This window comes from Rana temporaria, chromosome 3, assembly GCF_905171775.1.
Source record: "Rana temporaria chromosome 3, aRanTem1.1, whole genome shotgun sequence".
Classification (NCBI taxonomy): Eukaryota; Metazoa; Chordata; class Amphibia; order Anura; family Ranidae; genus Rana; species Rana temporaria.
This window is the reverse complement of record NC_053491.1, coordinates 174,955,459-174,982,868: the sequence shown is the minus strand read 5'-3', so window position 1 is coordinate 174,982,868 and position 27,410 is coordinate 174,955,459. Positions and strand designations below refer to the sequence as shown.

General features: G+C 39.5%; 1 protein-coding gene across 28 annotated transcripts in view; it reads right to left on the bottom strand.

Annotated features, from left to right (window-relative positions):
• Positions 1 to 942: 942 nt before the first annotated feature.
• The window catches only part of NRCAM (neuronal cell adhesion molecule), a 301,106-nt gene continuing 274,638 nt past the window's right edge, over positions 943 to 27,410 (bottom strand). For all 28 annotated transcript variants that reach the window (XM_040343832.1, XM_040343842.1, XM_040343838.1 and 25 more), the window contains 2 exons: positions 8,758 to 8,836; positions 943 to 3,389 (listed from right to left, as the gene is read on the bottom strand). In XM_040343832.1, the coding sequence (XP_040199766.1) occupies positions 3,152 to 3,389; positions 8,758 to 8,836 (317 nt within the window). In that variant the 3' untranslated portion in view covers positions 943 to 3,151. The remainder of the gene's footprint in view (positions 3,390 to 8,757; positions 8,837 to 27,410) is intronic.

Here is a 27,410-nt window from a genome sequence, read left to right as displayed (position 1 = left end):
AATATTCACTATCCTGACACACCACTTTTGTAGTATCTGAGACAAAATATACTGCGCTACTTAATTTTTACGGATTCTGTTTCGGACGGATGATACATTCCTGGTCAAAAGTACTTTTCCTTAACTGATATTCAGGAACTAAAAATAATGCTTCTAAATACACTGCTTTTACACATGTATTGATACATTTGTACTATAAAATGTACAACTACAGTAATAAATCTGTAGTTTTATCTTATTTGCAAAATTAAAGCATAATTATAAGCAAAACTTTATTTTAGTTTTGGATAGAATGGCGAGGGATTAGAACACCTGCCATGTTGTTATTGAGGTCTGTACCCTCGTTAGGGAGATTCATCCTCTCTATTTGTCCTCTATACGGTTTCCAAGATTGAAAGTGCAATCCCAAATTCTGTGTTGTCACGAGAACAAGAACAGAGGGGACATCTTTCAAAATGGAAACTAGTTCTGATGAAACTGTCACAACCAGACATTCCCTCACTTTGGAGGGATTTCCTGTCACTTCCTGTTTTTGCTATTGGACAGGAAGCGAAGGAAAAACCTTCTTAATAGTGCAGATGATAGGGGTTATAACCCTCAATTATGCTATCAAAATGATAAAAGTTTTGCCTTTAGATCAACTGTAAATGTAGAAGCAAAACAGCAATAGCAGCAAGACGTTCACAAGAAAGTTTGCATTTTTAGCTAATGAAGGATGGACTAATGCAATGTAAATAAATAAATGAATGCATGTATTCAAAGCATGTACAGTAGAAAAATGCAAATGCAGGAATCCATAGTCATTTTATTATCGGTCTGTCTGCTACACGAAAAAAAAAGGTGAAATATGATACATTTGTCGTGCATTACTTAGCGCCCATTCTGTAATGTCTCACATATGTTTAAGAAATGCACATTGAAATTACTGACACATACAGTTAATAAATTGGAACACATTTATTATCATACAAAATTTTTATTTTTACACAAGAGAGTCTGTGGATGAAACAGAACATGCATATTTTGTGTTAGCATGTGTTACTTGTCTGGAGGTCATTGATCAAGGACTAAGGCACAATTCTCATGCTCTCTTGTGTCAATTATAAAGCACAATGGGGTCACAATATGAAGACAAATACTTCCTTCATGAATGTAGACAAATTACCGTGTCTAAGTTGAAGCATTTTTTTTTTTTTTTGCAATATAAATTGACACAACACAGAATTATGTCACAGTGATTTTTCCCTTGATAAACGACCATCACAGCCACTGGTAAGCTTTTCTATCCCAAGATTCTGTGCCATTGTGCTTTAATGTTTGATCTGTATAAATTCTTTTTAATTCTTCAGGTCCGATCAACACACAATAACATGTTGTGCTGTAGAGGTGGATGGGTTACAGAATGTACATGAAGTGAAGGAAAAACTAGGAGTGTGGGTACACAGCTGCCAAACTTGTGCTTTATTCCTATCATTACTAAAAGAAGGAATGACAATATATAACATACGGGCACAAGTTCAAGAAGTCTGCAGTAAGTACAATAGTTCACTATGTTGTTTTCACAGCAAAATAAATGCATTTCAGTGGATGTCTTAAAAATACCATGCACTCCATAAGCTATATCTTTTTTTCTTATCTTACCCAGTACAACATACCTCTGCTTTATATCTTTGTAACATCTAGAAGCATAAAGCATCTAATCTTTCTGTATATTTACAAATTGAACAAAATATCTACATACAAAAGCTTACTTAAAATTAAACTTGATGCAAGTTATGAAAAAGCAATTTATTGGCAAATGAAACTGAGCATTGCTTCAACCATAGGCTGTTATATATATAATTTTTTATGAAGCTAAACCACAGTATTGGAAAAGTTGACTTACTCAAAGTAACGGTTTTCATAGCGGATGCCCAATATCCGCCTCTACTAATCTTTGTTAGCAGCTTTCTCTATTGCATTCCATTTTCTTATCATTAATTTAGGAATCTAATTAATGTTTTTCTGCAAGTTGAAGGTTTTCTGAAACACCTTCTAAGGAACTGGTGGATATGTCCTCCAGTTTTATGTGTAAAGAATGTAGGGATTTCGGTGTATGCTGTGCTTTCAGTTCTAAGTGTGATTAGTGTTTGTGCTATGCACTCTTTGCCATTCATAGAAATACCAGTAAACAGTGGATCTGCAGCAATTTACAATACAGAAGATTACTCTCCATTTCAGTATAACATTTATCATATTTTTTTTTATAATTTACACAATTTACATTTTTGGCAATCAAAATACTGTAGTTCACTAGTCAAACTTTGCTCTTTTATCCAGCCAAGCAGTGCACCATGGAATGCATCTCAAATAAAGGCACTGAACAGTATGCTTGCAGGTTCGTAATGCTGATCATGGCATTCCAATGTCCCATCAGTGACTGAAAAATACAAATCCCAGAATGCATTGCAAAGCATATCACTTGTTCATTCTAAATAACCTGATTGATAACATGGTGTACAAAATACAATGTGTAATACTTTATACGTTAAAGGCGATAAAATAATGGGCGCAGAAAGATTATATTTGGGTTGGAGTAAGCATCAGCAAATGCAAGTGTCATACTTAAATTATTTAGCCATCATATATATATGTTCTAGTCTTTTATAAAGACATGGTATATATTATACAATAAATTCACCAATTTCACCAGCAATGTCTATATAGACATTGAAGTTTTACACACTGTAACACTACTATAATACTGACAAAGGAAACGGACTCTATACCCAGGTGTCAGAGCAAGGACTGCATAACAAAGGACCATACCATGGCATACATACACTAGTTTGTATTTGAAATGTGTACCATTTCATGCATTTACAGTTTTCATAAAGGAAAGATGATTTTAGGCTTCTTTCATCTTGCTACATTGTAGATTCGGTGTCAGTTCCTGCACACTGTAGAAAACAATTACGCTTTGAACAAGATGATGACATTTTACTGTCACACTGACATCCAGTATCACTTACAACAGTTTGTGTTTTGATTGTATTGTTCAATGTATGAATATGCCTCTACATAGTGTTTCCATATAACCACTGAATGATAACTGAGTGCACTGAATGAAACATGGCAGTCTGCAAAAGAGAATGTGACCAGGTGGAAATGTCTACACAAAGGAGTTCATAGCGTTCACCGGAGATGGAGCTTCTGAACTTTCATTGCCTTCTACAGGCTCTTTTTCTTTTTTACCACTGTATTGTCCTATAAAGGAGCCATCTTCATTGAACTGACCATTTACTCCTTCCCCGTAGTCAACTAAACTGTCATCGCTGTCATCTTTTTTCACCGTTCTATCTGACGGAGTCCGGCTTCCCTTTTTAAGCGGTTTTTGGTCTTCAGCATCGCTGATAGATAAAAGAAGCATAACTTGAGCATAAACATATAATAATATCATATGACACTTATTAGTAATACACACATGGCAGAAACTTGCTTGTTGCACATAATCCTTTTTTTTTTAAACTATAGCAACATTTAAAACACCACATGATTTGCGATTGACTACAGCATATTTGTGATTCTTGTCAGTGCAGTATAGTAGTCATCTATATACTTTCTTATATAAACATGATCATAGTAGGAGAGATAGAGGAAAGACAACTATTACTTAATGTACTTTAATACTCAGAAGTACAATCTATGCATCTCACTGATACTGTAAACATGTAAGATTTTCAGAGCATAATAAACATTTGTAAATGCTATATCAAACGTTTATCACTCTAAACAAGGAAAGTCATAGGATAAATTCAAGCTTTATATACATTTTTGCAAACAACTCCTACCTTTCAATTAACCTATATATGCCATAGCAAAAATAAAGAAAATAAATACAAATCACCTAAGGAATATAAATCATTATTTGCACATGAAATTAGAAAGCCTGATTTCAAACTATTTTTATATGATGATTTAGGCATTTAAGTAAAGCACAATAGTCCGAAAAACTCTAAATATTACCCAAACATCATAATAAACAATTTATGTTATAAAGTTATGGGGGTTGATTTACTAAAGAAAAAATAGACAGTGAATTTGCATTCTTCAAGGGAATTTTCCCTAGAGCTTAATAAATGTGCTGGAAATTCAATTAGCAACAAATCCCTAATCACAAGCAAGGAAAAAAAATGTTTTTGCTTGCACATGATGGAAGTCAGCAGAGCTTCACCTCATTCACTAAGCTAAAGGACAACTCCCTTGCAAACGGAACAGCCTATTTGCCCTTAGTAAATCAACCCCATGGTGTCTGATTTACTAGAGTGTGAAGTGAGGGGATACTGGGCCCGACTTACTATGTGATACTAAAATAATACTAATTACATTCAAGCAAATTAGAATTGTATATTCTATAGATACATTTATGCCAGTGAAAAAGGCTCTCTAATCAACTGATTTGCCCATCCCCACAGTTCACATCAAAGGGTTGTGGAGAACTCATGTAAACTGCATTTTGGGTATGCTGATTTTACATTACATTTTATTATGCGATTCAAATCATTAACAACCTACATAAGTATGCACATTTCTGGTGAGACTCAAGCCTAACATGCCAAGTGAAGTGAGGGATGAAGTGAAGCCAACATCCAGTTATGGCAAGAAAAATTCAGCTTTTTGCATATTCCTCAGTAGTGATGGACGAACATCTGACGGGGCGGTTCCCGAACGCTAACCGCAAACTTTCTAAAATGTTCGCGAACCGCAAGTTCCCATTGACTTTAATGGCAGGCGAACATTAAAAACCTGCAGGTCATATTTGCAGCCACAAAATACTTACTAGCTGTGCAAAAATAGTCCCACAACATGGACACTGACCTACCAGAAATATTAAGCGAAAAACCAGATACAGAAGTAAGTGTCGGCCATTACAGGCCCCAACAATTATCCGACAGGCATCCACCTGACAGCAAACAACTTTGTATTCTGTGGCTGGAGGTACATTAAGCTATTCACCGGATACAGAAGTGTCGGCCAGTACATTAGGCATTCACAGGATAAATAAGTGCAGGCCCCAAAAATTAGGCATTCAACAAACATAAAAGGCCTTTTAATGCCGCTGTATTTACCTAGGACAGGGACAATGAATTGTTATGAGTGGTGGCGGATATTTGTGGCCTGTCATGAGCAATTTGAATCAAACATGGTCTACTGGTCACATGTGTTGAATTCCTCTGAGATCCATGCCTCATTCATCTTTAGAAATGTGAGGTAGTCAACACTGTTGTGAGCTAGGCGAGTGTGCTCATCGGTCACAACCCCCCCTGCTGCGCTGAACGTCCTTTTGCACAGGACACTGGACGAGGGGCAAGCCAACAGTTCCATTGCAAATTGTGCAAGCTCTGGCCAGAGGTCAAGCCTGCCCACCCAGTAGTCCAGGGGTTCATCACTTCTCAGTGTGTCCACATCGGCCGTTAACCCTTTCGGTCTAGGCTTTCCTTGATGCTGGATCCGGAGGACAGCTGTCGATGGGTCGGCTGAAAGAATGATCTCATTAGTGACCAACACATCTTCAAACCGCCCTCTTCTTGCACATGCGCTGTTGGATTATACCTGCAACTGTTTCTCTGTGAGGGGAAATTCCTCTGCCAGTGCACGCAAAAGCAGAATGCAGCATTTCTCGAAGCAAGGCCTGGAAGTGCTGCATTCTGATAGCCCTCTGTGATGGTGCTAACATTTCCGCCATTTTTTGTTTGTACCAGGGGTCTAAGTACGTTGCCACCAAGTACTGGTCCTTGCCCATTATGCTTTTTATACAGGGGTCCCTCTTAAAACACTGGAGCATGAAGGCCCCCATTTGCACTAAACTGGAACCGGTGTAGTGGCCTGGCTCCTGCTCATCATCCAGAATAATGTCATCCTCGTTCTCCTCCCCTCATCCACGGACAACACCAGGGATCCCAGAAAGGTTTAAAGCATGCTCATCTTTCTCCACCTCATCCGCCCCAGAACCATCCTCCTCTGACTCCTCTTCAGACTCCCGTTGTTGACTTGACTTCAAATGGGCGCAGAAGTCTGCATGAGTCGCGCATGAGAAGCCACTGGCGCGGTGAAAAAAAACAAGCTCCACAGAACCTGTCCTGCCCCAGAGTTCGTTCGGGTAGTCAACTGCACGTTTCTGTTGGAGCAGCCTATCAAGCATATACAATGTTGAGTTCCATCGCGTCGGGCAGTCACAAATAAGACGTCTGACGGGCAGGTTGTGTCGCCACTGAATGTCAGCAAGGCGAGCCATGGCCGTGTAAGATCTTCTGAAATGGCCCGAGATTTTCCTGGCCTGCCGCAAGACGTCCTGAACCCCAGGGTATTTGCCAACGAATCGCTGCACGACCAAGTTCGGTGATGAGAGGCCAGGTGCCTTCTTAAGGCGGTCGTCCCTAGGTAAATGTTGGGCTTACCGCGACTTATGCGTTGACTGCAAAGGCTGCAGATGGCAACACTATTGTCAGCAGCGGACACGTTAAAAAAAGCCCACACTGCGGAGCCATGGGCCGGCATCCTGGCAGCGCCAGATGTGACCGTACATGGTTGATGGCTCGCTCCTGATACATTAGCAGTCTGGTTTGTCCCCCCTGTGCAATGTAAGCTCAGCCTGCTTCTCCTTCCTATCTGCTGGTCCATCTCTCCTTCTGAACTCCCCTTCTCTTCCTCTCTTGCGGGCACCCACGTGACGTCTGTAGACACATTATCGAGTGTCACCTTCCCCACCACTAACATTAGAGATCTCGGAGTAGGCAGCGGGGACCAACCTCCTTGGGCTGATCTGGATACTGTCGTCAGACTGCCGCGTGGCGGCTGTTGCTACCTCCTCTTTCTGATCCAATGGCAATAATGGCTGTGCATCGGAAATGTCTTCTGATGGATCGGAAAATAATTCCTGTGACTCAAGCGGAGAGTATATGGTGGTGGTGAGCCACTTAACCAAGTCTGGTGCGTCCTTTAACGTAATCGAATGCACCTTGTGCCACTTCCCACTTTGGCTCCGGCCTGGTGCTCCTGCCCTACCCCCATCACCCCTGCGGAAGGGCCTGCCTCTTCCTCTGCCTGTCATTTTTTTAAATGACCCTGTGACAAAAGTCTCTAGAGAAGCACAGTATATGTGGAAGAAGGTATATAACACCCCGCTTCAATCTGTGATTTTGGGGGGGCCACTGGTTTATCGCACCAAATTTTTTTCCAGTAACGTTTGTCACTGTGCGTAGCAGAGTTAAAGCAGCAAAACAGAAAAAAAATTCTGCAGTACCCAAATACACTAATATGAAAATATATTTTTATATAACACCCGGCTTTAATCTGTCGTTTTGACACACAGACAGAATTCTCACCGCTCCAGGTGAGCCTCGTGATGATCAGGGGTTGTTGAACCACCAGGGTGCTGGCAATGCGGTAATGGCAAAAAACAAAAGAACAAAAGCTGGACAGCCGCACTCCAAAATTTTCTTTAAAAGAGATGTCTTTATTTTCAACTGTGCATACAGTCACTGCAAGCCCACAAAAATCAGTATGGCCAACGTTTCGCACTGGCGTCATATTATAAGTGTATTACACCCCTATATACTGCACACCAAACAATAGTACACCTATACCAGTCCTTAAAGGGACTTTTGTGGACGATTTGCTAACGATTTGTGTCACTACAGTCTGTCCCTGCTCCACACAGAAACCTCTGTCTACACTGACAAAAAGCAGAATGTATAACACCAGTTCTAAAACTTTTTTCCCAGTATCGTTTGTCACTGTGTGTAGCAAGAGGTAAAGCAGCAAAACAGAAAAAATTAGCTTGCGATTTGTTTCAATACAGCCTGTCCCTGCTCCACACAGCAACCTCTCCCTACACTGACAAAAAGCAGAATGTAAAATGGCCACCAGATCAGGTCTATTTATAAGGTAGGGGGTATGTCCATGTGCTGAAATGTCTCAATTGGCTGTCCTGTACCACCTGATGGATGTGTCATGGGTCAAAGTTCTTCTCAATGTAAAGTTGCGGCGAACCGCGAACAAGCAAAGTTCGCTACAAACCGACCACGGAGCGAACCGCCAGGCCACCTCTATTCCACAGCACATAACTAGGTATTTGAACTGAACAAATTACCTTTATAAAAAGCCTCCTAACATATTTGACATAAAGTCAGTGAAACGGAAAGCATCCGACATTCTGATAAAAAATGTTATGTATTATTTTTAAGTTAAATTCATCTCACTTGGTTAGAGAGAGGATTTAGGGATGGTATATACATTTCAGGTACAAAGAAACTGGTAAGACATGCCTTATCTGAATTATATCTTCATCAGTTGTATGACAAGGGTTTTGTTTGGAAGATACTTCTGTGCTCCTGATCCTATAACATACAGTATATAGTCCAGCTGCTGATTTATAAAACCGATTGATGCAAAGTGCATCAATAAGTGTAGATCCTGTTTTAATTCTCTTATTAGAATTTGCAACAAAATCACTTTAAAATGTTACCTCTGCCAACAGACAACTGCCTCTACTAGTCAGAGAGCAGATTGTTTTACTTATTCATTTAAACAATGAAATGCAAATAAAAGTGGAAGTGTTGTCATTGAAAGACAAGCTGTCATTTTTCTAAGACACTTTGGAAAATAAAATAAAAACCTGTCCGATTGTTAAAGGCATCTTCAAAAGCTTCTAGGATTTTTTTATTTTATTTCAGAAATAAAACCAAAAATGTAGAGTTTACAGTTGTAGACTTGTACCTGTATTCACCAAATGTTCCATCATCTTCTTTCATAGGCTGGATTTCAGGATCTGCATGAGCATCCTCTTTTTCTTTAACTTAACACAAAAACACAATAAGATCGAATGAATGGAGGAACACTCTGATATTTTACCACAAAAGAGAATTCACTATATACAGATGTATTCTTTAAACTCAACTCATCTTCTCCTATGGAGTCATTCACTTATTGCGCAAACCAGCAAAGTGTGCCTCTATCACTGCTTCCTTGCATTTCAGCCAACAAGGGAGTGACTCTCTTTAGAGAAAGTGGTAGTTAAATAAAGGTGCAGATCCTTTTATTAGCTGTGTCCCTATAGGATCTACAAATGACAGTATTTACTTTTCTTGCAGGTATCAGCACGTTTGTGACACTACGGCCTGTAGCCTACTCAGACAGGTTTCCTTCTTGCACAGGAAGCTGCTTTTGACCACATCCAAATTAAGAAAAGAAAAGATTTCACAACACATAAATTATTAAAAAACATCTTTCCTTTGTTCCAAATTGGCACACGATACAAGATAAAGTTCTGTTGAGTTTTCAGTTGTACTCCTGCCGTGTAAAAGAGCACAACAGTTTTATCATGTGAAAAATATAAATATAGTTCCAATGCGCTACTGTGAGTAGACCAAAGTGAAAAAATAGTGTAAAAGATATATATTTAAATGAATAAATATATATATAGGATACCCGGGGCAGCTATATCTAAAAGTGTTCACGTGACACAAAGAGGGATAAAATGGTAGAAAAGTGATAAGCGCTCCAGGTATGTGCAAAATGCAACCAAAGTGTATACATAAATGAATAAACGACTAACACGGAGATAAAGTGACCAAGCTCAAAAAGTGCAGTACGTGCCAATAAATGATAATAAAAAAGTATAAAATCTGATGTGATAATTAAAGAGGATATCCAGTCCTCTAAGAGTCCATAAGCTCTGTAGGACTAACACATAGATATATAAATAGCAATATACAGATGAGCAAAGTGTATATAGAACGATTTAAAGGCGAGTGAGCAAATAAATAAAAGTGCAACAGTGATGTAAATAGGACAGTCTATAGGTAGAGATGATGAGATGCATCCAAAGAAGATATCTATGTAGAAGGTGGCAGTGTAACAATCCTCATTAGTCTTGTAGTGCCCTTACCATAAAGGTGCTATATGTGCGCATATAGAGATATCCCTCCGGGTCTACGATCGTTCCTGTTCTGGGGACAGTCTGTATATGTTGTTCCAGCAGCTGTGTTCAATTAGGCTCTCCTGGACGTGTGTCTCCCGATGTCCTCCGGATCTCCGGTCACCTTTCTCCTAGGGTCACTTGTTTCCAATGTCTAGAAACTGCTGCATACCTCCATAGTGCTCTCAATTATATTGTTCAATGGATAAGACAGTGGGGTGGGGAGAGAAGAAAATAGCCTCCAATGGTGTAGTAGGATTAAGCATCCACAGGTATTTATTAGGGTTAAAAAAGCGAGTGGCACACACAGTGCTTAAATAGCAAAAACAGCGTGTAAAAACAAAGTACAGACGTGGCGTTTTGAAGTTGCCGCCTTGCGTCTGATAGCCTCCGGCTTGTGTGAGTATAATCCTCGGTCTCGACTCAGCTCCCTACGGCGTTACGTCACGCACCTCGTGACTTCATCAGGGGATTCCTATTGGCTGTCGGGCCGCTGGCTAAATACGCCCAAACCGGAAGTAAACAGTCATCCATTTTCTTGAAGTCCATGTTCATGGACATAATGTATTACATGGGTGCTGATATTGGGACGTGGCTTACAGTAAAGGTGAACACCTTAGTTTGATGATTATCATCACGTTTCATGTGTAATCCAAGTGTTAGACTGGGAATAATATTTACAGAGGAAACTAAAAGGGTACATCTTATCGCAAATGGCGATGGGCAATAAGAAAAATCAGTCATATATAATTACACACACATATCATGTTAAAATAAACATTAAAATTATAATGCTAAAAGGTTAGCTTCTAAAAAAAGGGGTGATTGGTATGATCACAGTGTTTATTAAAAAGATAGTTAATAGGGATATTAAACATGATAGGTTAAAATTAAAGCCAAATAGCGCAATAAGTGACGTAGTGTAAGTGCATCAATGTCGTGGTTTATTAACCCTCAGTGGGCCGATGGACAGACATTGGCCTTCGTTGGTGCAAATGCAACTATTGGGTTTATAGTATTAAAAATGGACTAAGTGAATGGGAAGTGGCGGTGTGGATGAGACAGAGGTCCTAGGTAGTGGATATAGCCATAGCTAAATTAACATTTCTGCACATAAGGACTATGTCTCGTTGTGCAAAAGGACTTAGCTAAAGGGTTAAGTGGTAAAAGTAGTGATGAAGGGTCAGGTACGTTTCCACTAAATGGGATCAGTAGGAGACTGTACTACCCGTATATCTACTTGATAAAAAAGTAATAATATCCATGAGTATACCTATATAAAATTGTCTCAACCGATACTCCCACAAGCCCAAGTCCATCAGGGCAATTTAAGTATCATAATGACATACATTCACATTAAGTGATGACTGAAGTCAGAGAAAGATGAAAAATAAAAATAGTAAGAAACATTTAAAAAAATTTAAAAAATTATTTAGAAGTTATTTAAAAAGCAATTCAGGTCGAAATCCACATTCATACCTCCTGGAGTGAGTGTGTTTAAAGTATGAATCCAGCGTGATTCTTTTTGGCTAATGACTCGTATTTTATGGCTACCTCTCCAAGATGCTTTGTATTTTTCTATGCCCCAAAATTGGAGCATAGTGGCATCCTGGTTGTGCACTTTCGCAAAATGGCGTGACACGCTATGTTTGGGGTAGCCCTTAGTAATATTACGTACATGCTCTTCCATTCTGTATTTTAATTTTCTTTTAGTCCTTCCCACATATTGCAGATTACAACTGCATTGGAGCACATAGATAACGCCCTCAGTGTGACAACCAATGAAATCCCTTATTTGGTAAGTTTGTCCTGTCGTAGTGCCATTGAAGTCTAATCGTTTTCCTTGAAATGGTTTTGAATGTCTACACGCAAAGCAATTCCTGCACGGGTAGAATCCCTTTCCGGAGAAGAAGGAAAACATTGGTTTGGGAGGAGAGGCAATGACCGATTTGACCAATAGGTCTCTTAAAGTGGGAGCTCGTTTATATATTATATTGGGTTTCTTGGGGAGGATTGTCTGCAGATCTTTATCTCCCAATAGCACATGCCAGTGCCGTTGGATGAGTTTATTGATTTCTTTATGCTGAACATTGTAGTCTAGTATAAGACTTGGTGCTCCATTATTTGGCGGTACTTTATTGGCCGTCTTATTCTCCAGCATATGTTTTCTGTCCAATTTTTGTACATTAATTACTTGTTCCTTTAGCCAGGATATATCATATCCTTTATCCTCGAATCTTTTTCCGATAAATTGGGCCTGCTCGTTATAGTCTTCCTCCTTGGTGCAATTTCTCTTTAGTCTGACTAGTTGCCCTTTCGGGATGTTGTAAAGCCAGGGTTTGTGATGGCAGCTTTCGACTGACAAATAGCTATTAGTGTCAACCGTTTTAAAGTAGGTTTTGGTAATGATTCTATTGCCTTCAAGTGATACATTCAAATCCAAAAAGTCCACCTCTTTGGTGTCTATTTTCCACACAAGTTTAATGTTTTTTTCATTTTTGTTCAAAGTTTCCATAAAATGCTCCAGACTTGCTTTATTTCCATTCCATAGAATGATAACATCATCTATATAACGTTTGTACAGGATTAGCTCTGCCGGCATATGCTCGTAAATGGCTGATTCCTCCCATTGGGCCATAAAGGCATTGGCTATGCTAGGGGCGAATTTCGCGCCCATAGCTATGCCTATGGCCTGCTTGTAGTAGATCTGGTTATGCCAGAAATAGTTAAACTTGAGGCAGAACTCCAAGCATTTGGTCAGGTACTTACGTTGTTTGCACATCATGTTGCTATATTTGCGTAACAGCCACTTGATAGCATGGCATGCATCATGATGGCCCACTATAGTGTATAGTGACGTGACGTCAGCTGTGGCAAGTAAGGTGGTGCCTTCTGCCACAGGGACACTGTCTAGGAGTTGTAGAATGTGTTTGGTGTCTTTTAAATAGGCACGCGTATTTTGTACTGGTGGTTGAATAAAGAAGTCTATATATTGGCCCATTCTAGATGTCAGTGACTCAATGCCATTAACTATTGGCCTTCCAGGGGGTTGGTCTTTGGATTTGTGTATTTTTGGCACTGTATAGATTACTGGAATTCTACAACATTCAGGTACAAGGTATTTGGCCTCTTTTTTATTCAGGATGTTTCTTTTGACACCTAGGTTCACCACCAATTTCAATTCCTTTTTATATGTATTAGTGGGGTTACCTGGTAATTTAATATACGTATCCTCATCAGATAATTGGCGATCTATTTCTCCCAAATATTGTGTTTTAGTCTGAATGACTATTGCTCCCCCTTTATCCGCGGGGCGGATGACCACATCTTTCCTTTCTGTAAGGGATTTGATTCCTTTTTTGATGTGTGCCGGGTCATATTTCTTTTTAACTGTAAGTGTTTCAAGGTCTGCCAGGACCAATTTTTTAAAAACCTCTATATGATGGTTGTCCGACACTTGTGGGTTAAAGGTAGAGTTGTTACGCAGCGTACTATGTATTAAATCGTTACTTGGTGGCTGCTGTGTGGGATGTGAAAATTTATCGTTAAGAAAGTATTTTTTCATATTGAGCTTTCTTATGTACTTACGGATCCCAATATAGGTGTCAAATTTATTAAGGTTTTTGACCGGTGCATGTTTAAGCCCCCTATCCAAAACTGCTAACTCTTCAAGTGTCAGTTCTGTGGGGGTTAGGTTTACCACGTTCTCTCCTCGTCTTTTCTTTTTCTTTTGTTGTCCCTTTCCTGCTCTGTTTCCCCTCTTATTTCTGGACTTACTCTTACGGAGTTTTCTTGTGTCCGTCTCCTGGGAGAGCAGTGGGGGTCCTGCATCGATCTTCGTGGGGAATGGTCTCTCCTTTCCCTGTCTAAAAAAGAGGACCGTGGTGCTGTTTGTTGATGGTATTCATGACCTGGTCTCGGATCTTCATAGTGCTGGTCTTGTTGTCCTCTAAGAGGTTCAAATCTATTATGGACTGCAGTGGGGGTTCTAGTATACCCTCCATAATATTCAGATATCTGTGGGGGTCCCCTAATTGGGTTACCATAATAGTCATACATTTGTAATGGAGGGGGTCCTCTATAGTATCCTCCGTATGGTTCCTGTGCTGGGGGGGGAGGACCTCTATTGTCTCTTGGATTTCTTTCATTATGTTGACCATTATTGTAAGGTTTTTTGTTGTTGGGCTTCTTAAAAGGTTTTTTCCATTGTTTTTTAGGTGTATGATATGTATATTGCCCACTATTATGTTGTTCATACTGTGGTTTCATGTTATCCCTATATCCTGTTTGTTCCTCCCACCTTGGTGGGGGTCGCATTTGTAGTCCAGCAGGGTCTTGGATTCTGACTTCCTTAACTGGTGTTGATTGTGTGGAATTAGACTGAGCCGATTCTGTTTTCAATTGCCATTTAAAAACGCGATCGGTTTTGTAGTCCGCCACGTCTCTTTGAAATTTTTTAATTTTACGCTGTTGTACCTCCAAATCTTTGGTTACTAGGTTTTTGTTTAGTAACGTGGAGAGTTTTTGAAAATCACTGGACTCTTTATAGGGGTCCAGTTTGGTCTTTATATCTTCAATTTGCTGTTGTACCGTCCTTAATTTCTTCTGTTTTCTTTTTAACAAAAATTTAACTCCCTCTACACTTCTATTATTAAAGAACTCGAACCATTCATCCAATGATTCTTTATCATCAAGTCCATCATTGGGTGGCATATCCCATCTCACTCGTCTAGGTGCTATATTATCTTTTATATATTGGTCGAAGGTATGTATGTCCCACCACAAAGATACCTTTTTCTCCATCAGATGTCCCAGTTTTCTAATGAGACTATCTAGGTCTGTGTTCAGTGTCATATTACGTGTATTAAATACTTCTTCTAAATTGACGCTTCTGTTCTCTATGAAAGTGAAAACTTCCATCGTGGCAGCAAAGGATATGTAAGTGAATAACAAGTGAAAAATATAAATATAGTTCCAATGCGCTACTGTGAGTAGACCAAAGTGAAAAAATAGTGTAAAAGATATATATTTAAATGAATAAATATATATATAGGATACCCGGGGCAGCTATATCTAAAAGTGTTCACGTGACACAAAGAGGGATAAAATGGTAGAAAAGTGATAAGCGCTCCAGGTATGTGCAAAATGCAACCAAAGTGTATACATAAATGAATAAACGACTAACACGGAGATAAAGTGACCAAGCTCAAAAAGTGCAGTACGTGCCAATAAATGATAATAAAAAAGTATAAAATCTGATGTGATAATTAAAGAGGATATCCAGTCCTCTAAGAGTCCATAAGCTCTGTAGGACTAACACATAGATATATAAATAGCAATATACAGATGAGCAAAGTGTATATAGAACGATTTAAAGGCGAGTGAGCAAATAAATAAAAGTGCAACAGTGATGTAAATAGGACAGTCTATAGGTAGAGATGATGAGATGCATCCAAAGAAGATATCTATGTAGAAGGTGGCAGTGTAACAATCCTCATTAGTCTTGTAGTGCCCTTACCATAAAGGTGCTATATGTGCGCATATATAGCACCTTTATGGTAAGGGCACTACAAGACTAATGAGGATTGTTACACTGCCACCTTCTACATAGATATCTTCTTTGGATGCATCTCATCATCTCTACCTATAGACTGTCCTATTTACATCACTGTTGCACTTTTATTTATTTGCTCACTCGCCTTTAAATCGTTCTATATACACTTTGCTCATCTGTATATTGCTATTTATATATCTATGTGTTAGTCCTACAGAGCTTATGGACTCTTAGAGGACTGGATATCCTCTTTAATTATCACATCAGATTTTATACTTTTTTATTATCATTTATTGGCACGTACTGCACTTTTTGAGCTTGGTCACTTTATCTCCGTGTTAGTCGTTTATTCATTTATGTATACACTTTGGTTGCATTTTGCACATACCTGGAGCGCTTATCACTTTTCTACCATTTTATCCCTCTTTGTGTCACGTGAACACTTTTAGATATAGCTGCCCCGGGTATCCTATATATATATTTATTCATTTAAATATATATCTTTTACACTATTTTTTCACTTTGGTCTACTCACAGTAGCGCATTGGAACTATATTTATATTTTTCACTTGTTATTCACTTACATATCCTTTGCTGCCACGATGGAAGTTTTCACTTTCATAGAGAACAGAAGCGTCAATTTAGAAGAAGTATTTAATACACGTAATATGACACTGAACACAGACCTAGATAGTCTCATTAGAAAACTGGGACATCTGATGGAGAAAAAGGTATCTTTGTGGTGGGACATACATACCTTCGACCAATATATAAAAGATAATATAGCACCTAGACGAGTGAGATGGGATATGCCACCCAATGATGGACTTGATGATAAAGAATCATTGGATGAATGGTTCGAGTTCTTTAATAATAGAAGTGTAGAGGGAGTTAAATTTTTGTTAAAAAGAAAACAGAAGAAATTAAGGACGGTACAACAGCAAATTGAAGATATAAAGACCAAACTGGACCCCTATAAAGAGTCCAGTGATTTTCAAAAACTCTCCACGTTACTAAACAAAAACCTAGTAACCAAAGATTTGGAGGTACAACAGCGTAAAATTAAAAAATTTCAAAGAGACGTGGCGGACTACAAAACCGATCGCGTTTTTAAATGGCAATTGAAAACAGAATCGGCTCAGTCTAATTCCACACAATCAACACCAGTTAAGGAAGTCAGAATCCAAGACCCTGCTGGACTACAAATGCGACCCCCACCAAGGTGGGAGGAACAAACAGGATATAGGGATAACATGAAACCACAGTATGAACAACATAATAGTGGGCAATATACATATCATACACCTAAAAAACAATGGAAAAAACCTTTTAAGAAGCCCAACAACAAAAAACCTTACAATAATGGTCAACATAATGAAAGAAATCCAAGAGACAATAGAGGTCCTCCCCCCCCAGCACAGGAACCATACGGAGGATACTATAGAGGACCCCCTCCATTACAAATGTATGACTATTATGGTAACCCAATTAGGGGACCCCCACAGATATCTGAATATTATGGAGGGTATACTAGAACCCCCACTGCAGTCCATAATAGATTTGAACCTCTTAGAGGACAACAAGACCAGCACTATGAAGATCCGAGACCAGGTCATGAATACCATCAACAAACAGCACCACGGTCCTCTTTTTTAGACAGGGAAAGGAGAGACCATTCCCCACGAAGATCGATGCAGGACCCCCACTGCTCTCCCAGGAGACGGACACAAGAAAACTCCGTAAGAGTAAGTCCAGAAATAAGAGGGGAAACAGAGCAGGAAAGGGACAACAAAAGAAAAAGAAAAGACGAGGAGAGAACGTGGTAAACCTAACCCCCACAGAACTGACACTTGAAGAGTTAGCAGTTTTGGATAGGGGGCTTAAACATGCACCGGTCAAAAACCTTAATAAATTTGACACCTATATTGGGATCCGTAAGTACATAAGAAAGCTCAATATGAAAAAATACTTTCTTAACGATAAATTTTCACATCCCACACAGCAGCCACCAAGTAACGATTTAATACATAGTACGCTGCGTAACAACTCTACCTTTAACCCACAAGTGTCGGATAACCATCATATAGAGGTTTTTAAAAAATTGGTCCTGGCAGACCTTGAAACACTTACAGTTAAAAAGAAATATGACCCGGCACACATCAAAAAAGGAATCAAATCCCTTACAGAAAGGAAAGATGTGGTCATCCGCCCCGCGGATAAAGGGGGAGCAATAGTCATTCAGACTAAAACACAATATTTGGGAGAAATAGATCGCCAATTATCTGATGAGGATACGTATATTAAATTACCAGGTAACCCCACTAATACATATAAAAAGGAATTGAAATTGGTGGTGAACCTAGGTGTCAAAAGAAACATCCTGAATAAAAAAGAGGCCAAATACCTTGTACCTGAATGTTGTAGAATTCCAGTAATCTATACAGTGCCAAAAATACACAAATCCAAAGACCAACCCCCTGGAAGGCCAATAGTTAATGGCATTGAGTCACTGACATCTAGAATGGGCCAATATATAGACTTCTTTATTCAACCACCAGTACAAAATACGCGTGCCTATTTAAAAGACACCAAACACATTCTACAACTCCTAGACAGTGTCCCTGTGGCAGAAGGCACCACCTTACTTGCCACAGCTGACGTCACGTCACTATACACTATAGTGGGCCATCATGATGCATGCCATGCTATCAAGCGGCTGTTACGCAAATATAGCAACATGATGTGCAAACAACGTAAGTACCTGACCAAATGCTTGGAGTTCTGCCTCAAGTTTAACTATTTCTGGCATAACCAGATCTACTACAAGCAGGCCATAGGCATAGCTATGGGCGCGAAATTCGCCCCTAGCATAGCCAATGCCTTTATGGCCCAATGGGAGGAATCAGCCATTTACGAGCATATGCCGGCAGAGCTAATCCTGTACAAACGTTATATAGATGATGTTATCATTCTATGGAATGGAAATAAAGCAAGTCTGGAGCATTTTATGGAAACTTTGAACAAAAATGAAAAAAACATTAAACTTGTGTGGAAAATAGACACCAAAGAGGTGGACTTTTTGGATTTGAATGTATCACTTGAAGGCAATAGAATCATTACCAAAACCTACTTTAAAACGGTTGACACTAATAGCTATTTGTCAGTCGAAAGCTGCCATCACAAACCCTGGCTTTACAACATCCCGAAAGGGCAACTAGTCAGACTAAAGAGAAATTGCACCAAGGAGGAAGACTATAACGAGCAGGCCCAATTTATCGGAAAAAGATTCGAGGATAAAGGATATGATATATCCTGGCTAAAGGAACAAGTAATTAATGTACAAAAATTGGACAGAAAACATATGCTGGAGAATAAGACGGCCAATAACCACTTACCCCCCGGACCATATTGCTGCCCAAAGACCAGAGTACTTTTTGCGATTCGGGACTGCGTCGCTTTAACAGACAATTGCGCGGTCGTGCGACGTGGCTCCCAAACAAAATTGGCGTCCTTTTTTTCCCACAAATAGAGCTTTCTTTTGGTGGTATTTGATCACCTCTGCGGTTTTTATTTTTTGCGCTATAAACAAAAATAGAACGACAATTTTGAAAAAAATGAATATTTTTTACTTTTTGCTGTAATAAATATCCCCCAAAAATATATAAAAAAACATTTTTTTTCCTCAGTTTAGGCCGATACGTATTCTTCTACATATTTTTCGTAAAAAAAAATCGCAATAAGCGTTTATTGATTGGTTTGCGCAAAAGTTATAGCGTTTACAAAATAGGGGGTATTTTTATGGCATTTTTATTAATATTTTTTTTACTAGTAATGGCGGCGATCAGCGATTTTTTTTTTGGTATTGCGACATTATGGCGGACACTTCGGACATTTTTGACACATTTTTGGGACCATTGGCATTTTTATAGCGATCAGTGCTATAAAAATGCATTAGATTACTATAAAAATGCCACTGGCAGTGAAGGGGTTAACACTAGGGGGCGGGGAAGGGGTTAAGTATGCCTGGGTGTGTTCTTACTGTGGGGGGGGGGGTGGCCTCACTAGGGGAAACACTGATCCTCGGTTCATACAGTGTATGAACCGAAGAAAAGCATTTCCCCTGCTGACAGGAACGAGAGCTGTGTGTTTACACACACAGCTCCCGTTCCCCGCTCTGTACCGAGCGATCGCGTGTGCCCGGCGGCGATCGCGCCCGCCGGGCACACGCACGGGAGTCGGGGGCGAGCGGGGGGCGCGTGCGCGCGCCTCCGGCGGCGCGCGTGCGCCCCTAGTGGCGGCTAAAGGGTAGGACGTCATAATACGTGATCTCGCCTAGGAGAGCCACCTTGTGGACGTATTATGACGGTGCGGCGACGGCAAGTAGTTAAAGTACCGCCAAATAATGGAGCACCAAGTCTTATACTAGACTACAATGTTCAGCATAAAGAAATCAATAAACTCATCCAACGGCACTGGCATGTGCTATTGGGAGATAAAGATCTGCAGACAATCCTCCCCAAGAAACCCAATATAATATATAAACGAGCTCCCACTTTAAGAGACCTATTGGTCAAATCGGTCATTGCCTCTCCTCCCAAACCAATGTTTTCCTTCTTCTCCGGAAAGGGATTCTACCCGTGCAGGAATTGCTTTGCGTGTAGACATTCAAAACCATTTCAAGGAAAACGATTAGACTTCAATGGCACTACGACAGGACAAACTTACCAAATAAGGGATTTCATTGGTTGTCACACTGAGGGCGTTATCTATGTGCTCCAATGCAGTTGTAATCTGCAATATGTGGGAAGGACTAAAAGAAAATTAAAATACAGAATGGAAGAGCATGTACGTAATATTACTAAGGGCTACCCCAAACATAGCGTGTCACGCCATTTTGCGAAAGTGCACAACCAGGATGCCACTATGCTCCAATTTTGGGGCATAGAAAAATACAAAGCATCTTGGAGAGGTAGCCATAAAATACGAGTCATTAGCCAAAAAGAATCACGCTGGATTCATACTTTAAACACACTCACTCCAGGAGGTATGAATGTGGATTTCGACCTGAATTGCTTTTTAAATAACTTCTAAATAATTTTTTAAATTTTTTTAAATGTTTCTTACTATTTTTATTTTTCATCTTTCTCTGACTTCAGTCATCACTTAATGTGAATGTATGTCATTATGATACTTAAATTGCCCTGATGGACTTGGGCTTGTGGGAGTATCGGTTGAGACAATTTTATATAGGTATACTCATGGATATTATTACTTTTTTATCAAGTAGATATACGGGTAGTACAGTCTCCTACTGATCCCATTTAGTGGAAACGTACCTGACCCTTCATCACTACTTTTACCACTTAACCCTTTAGCTAAGTCCTTTTGCACAACGAGACATAGTCCTTATGTGCAGAAATGTTAATTTAGCTATGGCTATATCCACTACCTAGGACCTCTGTCTCATCCACACCGCCACTTCCCATTCACTTAGTCCATTTTTAATACTATAAACCCAATAGTTGCATTTGCACCAACGAAGGCCAATGTCTGTCCATCGGCCCACTGAGGGTTAATAAACCACGACATTGATGCACTTACACTACGTCACTTATTGCGCTATTTGGCTTTAATTTTAACCTATCATGTTTAATATCCCTATTAACTATCTTTTTAATAAACACTGTGATCATACCAATCACCCCTTTTTTTAGAAGCTAACCTTTTAGCATTATAATTTTAATGTTTATTTTAACATGATATGTGTGTGTAATTATATATGACTGATTTTTCTTATTGCCCATCGCCATTTGCGATAAGATGTACCCTTTTAGTTTCCTCTGTAAATATTATTCCCAGTCTAACACTTGGATTACACATGAAACGTGATGATAATCATCAAACTAAGGTGTTCACCTTTACTGTAAGCCACGTCCCAATATCAGCACCCATGTAATACATTATGTCCATGAACATGGACTTCAAGAAAATGGATGACTGTTTACTTCCGGTTTGGGCGTATTTAGCCAGCGGCCCGACAGCCAATAGGAATCCCCTGATGAAGTCACGAGGTGCGTGACGTAACGCCGTAGGGAGCTGAGTCGAGACCGAGGATTATACTCACACAAGCCGGAGGCTATCAGACGCAAGGCGGCAACTTCAAAACGCCACGTCTGTACTTTGTTTTTACACGCTGTTTTTGCTATTTAAGCACTGTGTGTGCCACTCGCTTTTTTAACCCTAATAAATACCTGTGGATGCTTAATCCTACTACACCATTGGAGGCTATTTTCTTCTCTCCCCACCCCACTGTCTTATCCATTGAACAATATAATTGAGAGCACTATGGAGGTATGCAGCAGTTTCTAGACATTGGAAACAAGTGACCCTAGGAGAAAGGTGACCGGAGATCCGGAGGACATCGGGAGACACACGTCCAGGAGAGCCTAATTGAACACAGCTGCTGGAACAACATATACAGACTGTCCCCAGAACAGGAACGATCGTAGACCCGGAGGGATATCTCTATATGCGCACATATAGCACCTTTATGGTAAGGGCACTACAAGACTAATGAGGATTGTTACACTGCCACCTTCTACATAGATATCTTCTTTGGATGCATCTCATCATCTCTACCTATAGACTGTCCTATTTACATCACTGTTGCACTTTTATTTATTTGCTCACTCGCCTTTAAATCGTTCTATATACACTTTGCTCATCTGTATATTGCTATTTATATATCTATGTGTTAGTCCTACAGAGCTTATGGACTCTTAGAGGACTGGATATCCTCTTTAATTATCACATCAGATTTTATACTTTTTTATTATCATTTATTGGCACGTACTGCACTTTTTGAGCTTGGTCACTTTATCTCCGTGTTAGTCGTTTATTCATTTATGTATACACTTTGGTTGCATTTTGCACATACCTGGAGCGCTTATCACTTTTCTACCATTTTATCCCTCTTTGTGTCACGTGAACACTTTTAGATATAGCTGCCCCGGGTATCCTATATATATATTTATTCATTTAAATATATATCTTTTACACTATTTTTTCACTTTGGTCTACTCACAGTAGCGCATTGGAACTATATTTATATTTTTCACTTGTTATTCACTTACATATCCTTTGCTGCCACGATGGAAGTTTTCACTTTCATAGAGAACAGAAGCGTCAATTTAGAAGAAGTATTTAATACACGTAATATGACACTGAACACAGACCTAGATAGTCTCATTAGAAAACTGGGACATCTGATGGAGAAAAAGGTATCTTTGTGGTGGGACATACATACCTTCGACCAATATATAAAAGATAATATAGCACCTAGACGAGTGAGATGGGATATGCCACCCAATGATGGACTTGATGATAAAGAATCATTGGATGAATGGTTCGAGTTCTTTAATAATAGAAGTGTAGAGGGAGTTAAATTTTTGTTAAAAAGAAAACAGAAGAAATTAAGGACGGTACAACAGCAAATTGAAGATATAAAGACCAAACTGGACCCCTATAAAGAGTCCAGTGATTTTCAAAAACTCTCCACGTTACTAAACAAAAACCTAGTAACCAAAGATTTGGAGGTACAACAGCGTAAAATTAAAAAATTTCAAAGAGACGTGGCGGACTACAAAACCGATCGCGTTTTTAAATGGCAATTGAAAACAGAATCGGCTCAGTCTAATTCCACACAATCAACACCAGTTAAGGAAGTCAGAATCCAAGACCCTGCTGGACTACAAATGCGACCCCCACCAAGGTGGGAGGAACAAACAGGACATAGGGATAACATGAAACCACAGTATGAACAACATAATAGTGGGCAATATACATATCATACACCTAAAAAACAATGGAAAAAACCTTTTAAGAAGCCCAACAACAAAAAACCTTACAATAATGGTCAACATAATGAAAGAAATCCAAGAGACAATAGAGGTCCTCCCCCCCCAGCACAGGAACCATACGGAGGATACTATAGAGGACCCCCTCCATTACAAATGTATGACTATTATGGTAACCCAATTAGGGGACCCCCACAGATATCTGAATATTATGGAGGGTATACTAGAACCCCCACTGCAGTCCATAATAGATTTGAACCTCTTAGAGGACAACAAGACCAGCACTATGAAGATCCGAGACCAGGTCATGAATACCATCAACAAACAGCACCACGGTCCTCTTTTTTAGACAGGGAAAGGAGAGACCATTCCCCACGAAGATCGATGCAGGACCCCCACTGCTCTCCCAGGAGACGGACACAAGAAAACTCCGTAAGAGTAAGTCCAGAAATAAGAGGGGAAACAGAGCAGGAAAGGGACAACAAAAGAAAAAGAAAAGACGAGGAGAGAACGTGGTAAACCTAACCCCCACAGAACTGACACTTGAAGAGTTAGCAGTTTTGGATAGGGGGCTTAAACATGCACCGGTCAAAAACCTTAATAAATTTGACACCTATATTGGGATCCGTAAGTACATAAGAAAGCTCAATATGAAAAAATACTTTCTTAACGATAAATTTTCACATCCCACACAGCAGCCACCAAGTAACGATTTAATACATAGTACGCTGCGTAACAACTCTACCTTTAACCCACAAGTGTCGGATAACCATCATATAGAGGTTTTTAAAAAATTGGTCCTGGCAGACCTTGAAACACTTACAGTTAAAAAGAAATATGACCCGGCACACATCAAAAAAGGAATCAAATCCCTTACAGAAAGGAAAGATGTGGTCATCCGCCCCGCGGATAAAGGGGGAGCAATAGTCATTCAGACTAAAACACAATATTTGGGAGAAATAGATCGCCAATTATCTGATGAGGATACGTATATTAAATTACCAGGTAACCCCACTAATACATATAAAAAGGAATTGAAATTGGTGGTGAACCTAGGTGTCAAAAGAAACATCCTGAATAAAAAAGAGGCCAAATACCTTGTACCTGAATGTTGTAGAATTCCAGTAATCTATACAGTGCCAAAAATACACAAATCCAAAGACCAACCCCCTGGAAGGCCAATAGTTAATGGCATTGAGTCACTGACATCTAGAATGGGCCAATATATAGACTTCTTTATTCAACCACCAGTACAAAATACGCGTGCCTATTTAAAAGACACCAAACACATTCTACAACTCCTAGACAGTGTCCCTGTGGCAGAAGGCACCACCTTACTTGCCACAGCTGACGTCACGTCACTATACACTATAGTGGGCCATCATGATGCATGCCATGCTATCAAGTGGCTGTTACGCAAATATAGCAACATGATGTGCAAACAACGTAAGTACCTGACCAAATGCTTGGAGTTCTGCCTCAAGTTTAACTATTTCTGGCATAACCAGATCTACTACAAGCAGGCCATAGGCATAGCTATGGGCGCGAAATTCGCCCCTAGCATAGCCAATGCCTTTATGGCCCAATGGGAGGAATCAGCCATTTACGAGCATATGCCGGCAGAGCTAATCCTGTACAAACGTTATATAGATGATGTTATCATTCTATGGAATGGAAATAAAGCAAGTCTGGAGCATTTTATGGAAACTTTGAACAAAAATGAAAAAAACATTAAACTTGTGTGGAAAATAGACACCAAAGAGGTGGACTTTTTGGATTTGAATGTATCACTTGAAGGCAATAGAATCATTACCAAAACCTACTTTAAAACGGTTGACACTAATAGCTATTTGTCAGTCGAAAGCTGCCATCACAAACCCTGGCTTTACAACATCCCGAAAGGGCAACTAGTCAGACTAAAGAGAAATTGCACCAAGGAGGAAGACTATAACGAGCAGGCCCAATTTATCGGAAAAAGATTCGAGGATAAAGGATATGATATATCCTGGCTAAAGGAACAAGTAATTAATGTACAAAAATTGGACAGAAAACATATGCTGGAGAATAAGACGGCCAATAAAGTACCGCCAAATAATGGAGCACCAAGTCTTATACTAGACTACAATGTTCAGCATAAAGAAATCAATAAACTCATCCAACGGCACTGGCATGTGCTATTGGGAGATAAAGATCTGCAGACAATCCTCCCCAAGAAACCCAATATAATATATAAACGAGCTCCCACTTTAAGAGACCTATTGGTCAAATCGGTCATTGCCTCTCCTCCCAAACCAATGTTTTCCTTCTTCTCCGGAAAGGGATTCTACCCGTGCAGGAATTGCTTTGCGTGTAGACATTCAAAACCATTTCAAGGAAAACGATTAGACTTCAATGGCACTACGACAGGACAAACTTACCAAATAAGGGATTTCATTGGTTGTCACACTGAGGGCGTTATCTATGTGCTCCAATGCAGTTGTAATCTGCAATATGTGGGAAGGACTAAAAGAAAATTAAAATACAGAATGGAAGAGCATGTACGTAATATTACTAAGGGCTACCCCAAACATAGCGTGTCACGCCATTTTGCGAAAGTGCACAACCAGGATGCCACTATGCTCCAATTTTGGGGCATAGAAAAATACAAAGCATCTTGGAGAGGTAGCCATAAAATACGAGTCATTAGCCAAAAAGAATCACGCTGGATTCATACTTTAAACACACTCACTCCAGGAGGTATGAATGTGGATTTCGACCTGAATTGCTTTTTAAATAACTTCTAAATAATTTTTTAAATTTTTTTAAATGTTTCTTACTATTTTTATTTTTCATCTTTCTCTGACTTCAGTCATCACTTAATGTGAATGTATGTCATTATGATACTTAAATTGCCCTGATGGACTTGGGCTTGTGGGAGTATCGGTTGAGACAATTTTATATAGGTATACTCATGGATATTATTACTTTTTTATCAAGTAGATATACGGGTAGTACAGTCTCCTACTGATCCCATTTAGTGGAAACGTACCTGACCCTTCATCACTACTTTTACCACTTAACCCTTTAGCTAAGTCCTTTTGCACAACGAGACATAGTCCTTATGTGCAGAAATGTTAATTTAGCTATGGCTATATCCACTACCTAGGACCTCTGTCTCATCCACACCGCCACTTCCCATTCACTTAGTCCATTTTTAATACTATAAACCCAATAGTTGCATTTGCACCAACGAAGGCCAATGTCTGTCCATCGGCCCACTGAGGGTTAATAAACCACGACATTGATGCACTTACACTACGTCACTTATTGCGCTATTTGGCTTTAATTTTAACCTATCATGTTTAATATCCCTATTAACTATCTTTTTAATAAACACTGTGATCATACCAATCACCCCTTTTTTTAGAAGCTAACCTTTTAGCATTATAATTTTAATGTTTATTTTAACATGATATGTGTGTGTAATTATATATGACTGATTTTTCTTATTGCCCATCGCCATTTGCGATAAGATGTACCCTTTTAGTTTCCTCTGTAAATATTATTCCCAGTCTAACACTTGGATTACACATGAAACGTGATGATAATCATCAAACTAAGGTGTTCACCTTTACTGTAAGCCACGTCCCAATATCAGCACCCATGTAATACATTATGTCCATGAACATGGACTTCAAGAAAATGGATGACTGTTTACTTCCGGTTTGGGCGCATTTAGCCAGCGGCCCGACAGCCAATAGGAATCCCCTGATGAAGTCACGAGGTGCGTGACGTAACGCCGTAGGGAGCTGAGTCGAGACCGAGGATTATACTCACACAAGCCGGAGGCTATCAGACGCAAGGCGGCAACTTCAAAACGCCACGTCTGTACTTTGTTTTTACACGCTGTTTTTGCTATTTAAGCACTGTGTGTGCCACTCGCTTTTTTAACCCTAATAAATACCTGTGGATGCTTAATCCTACTACACCATTGGAGGCTATTTTCTTCTCTCCCCACCCCACTGTCTTATCCATTGAACAATATAATTGAGAGCACTATGGA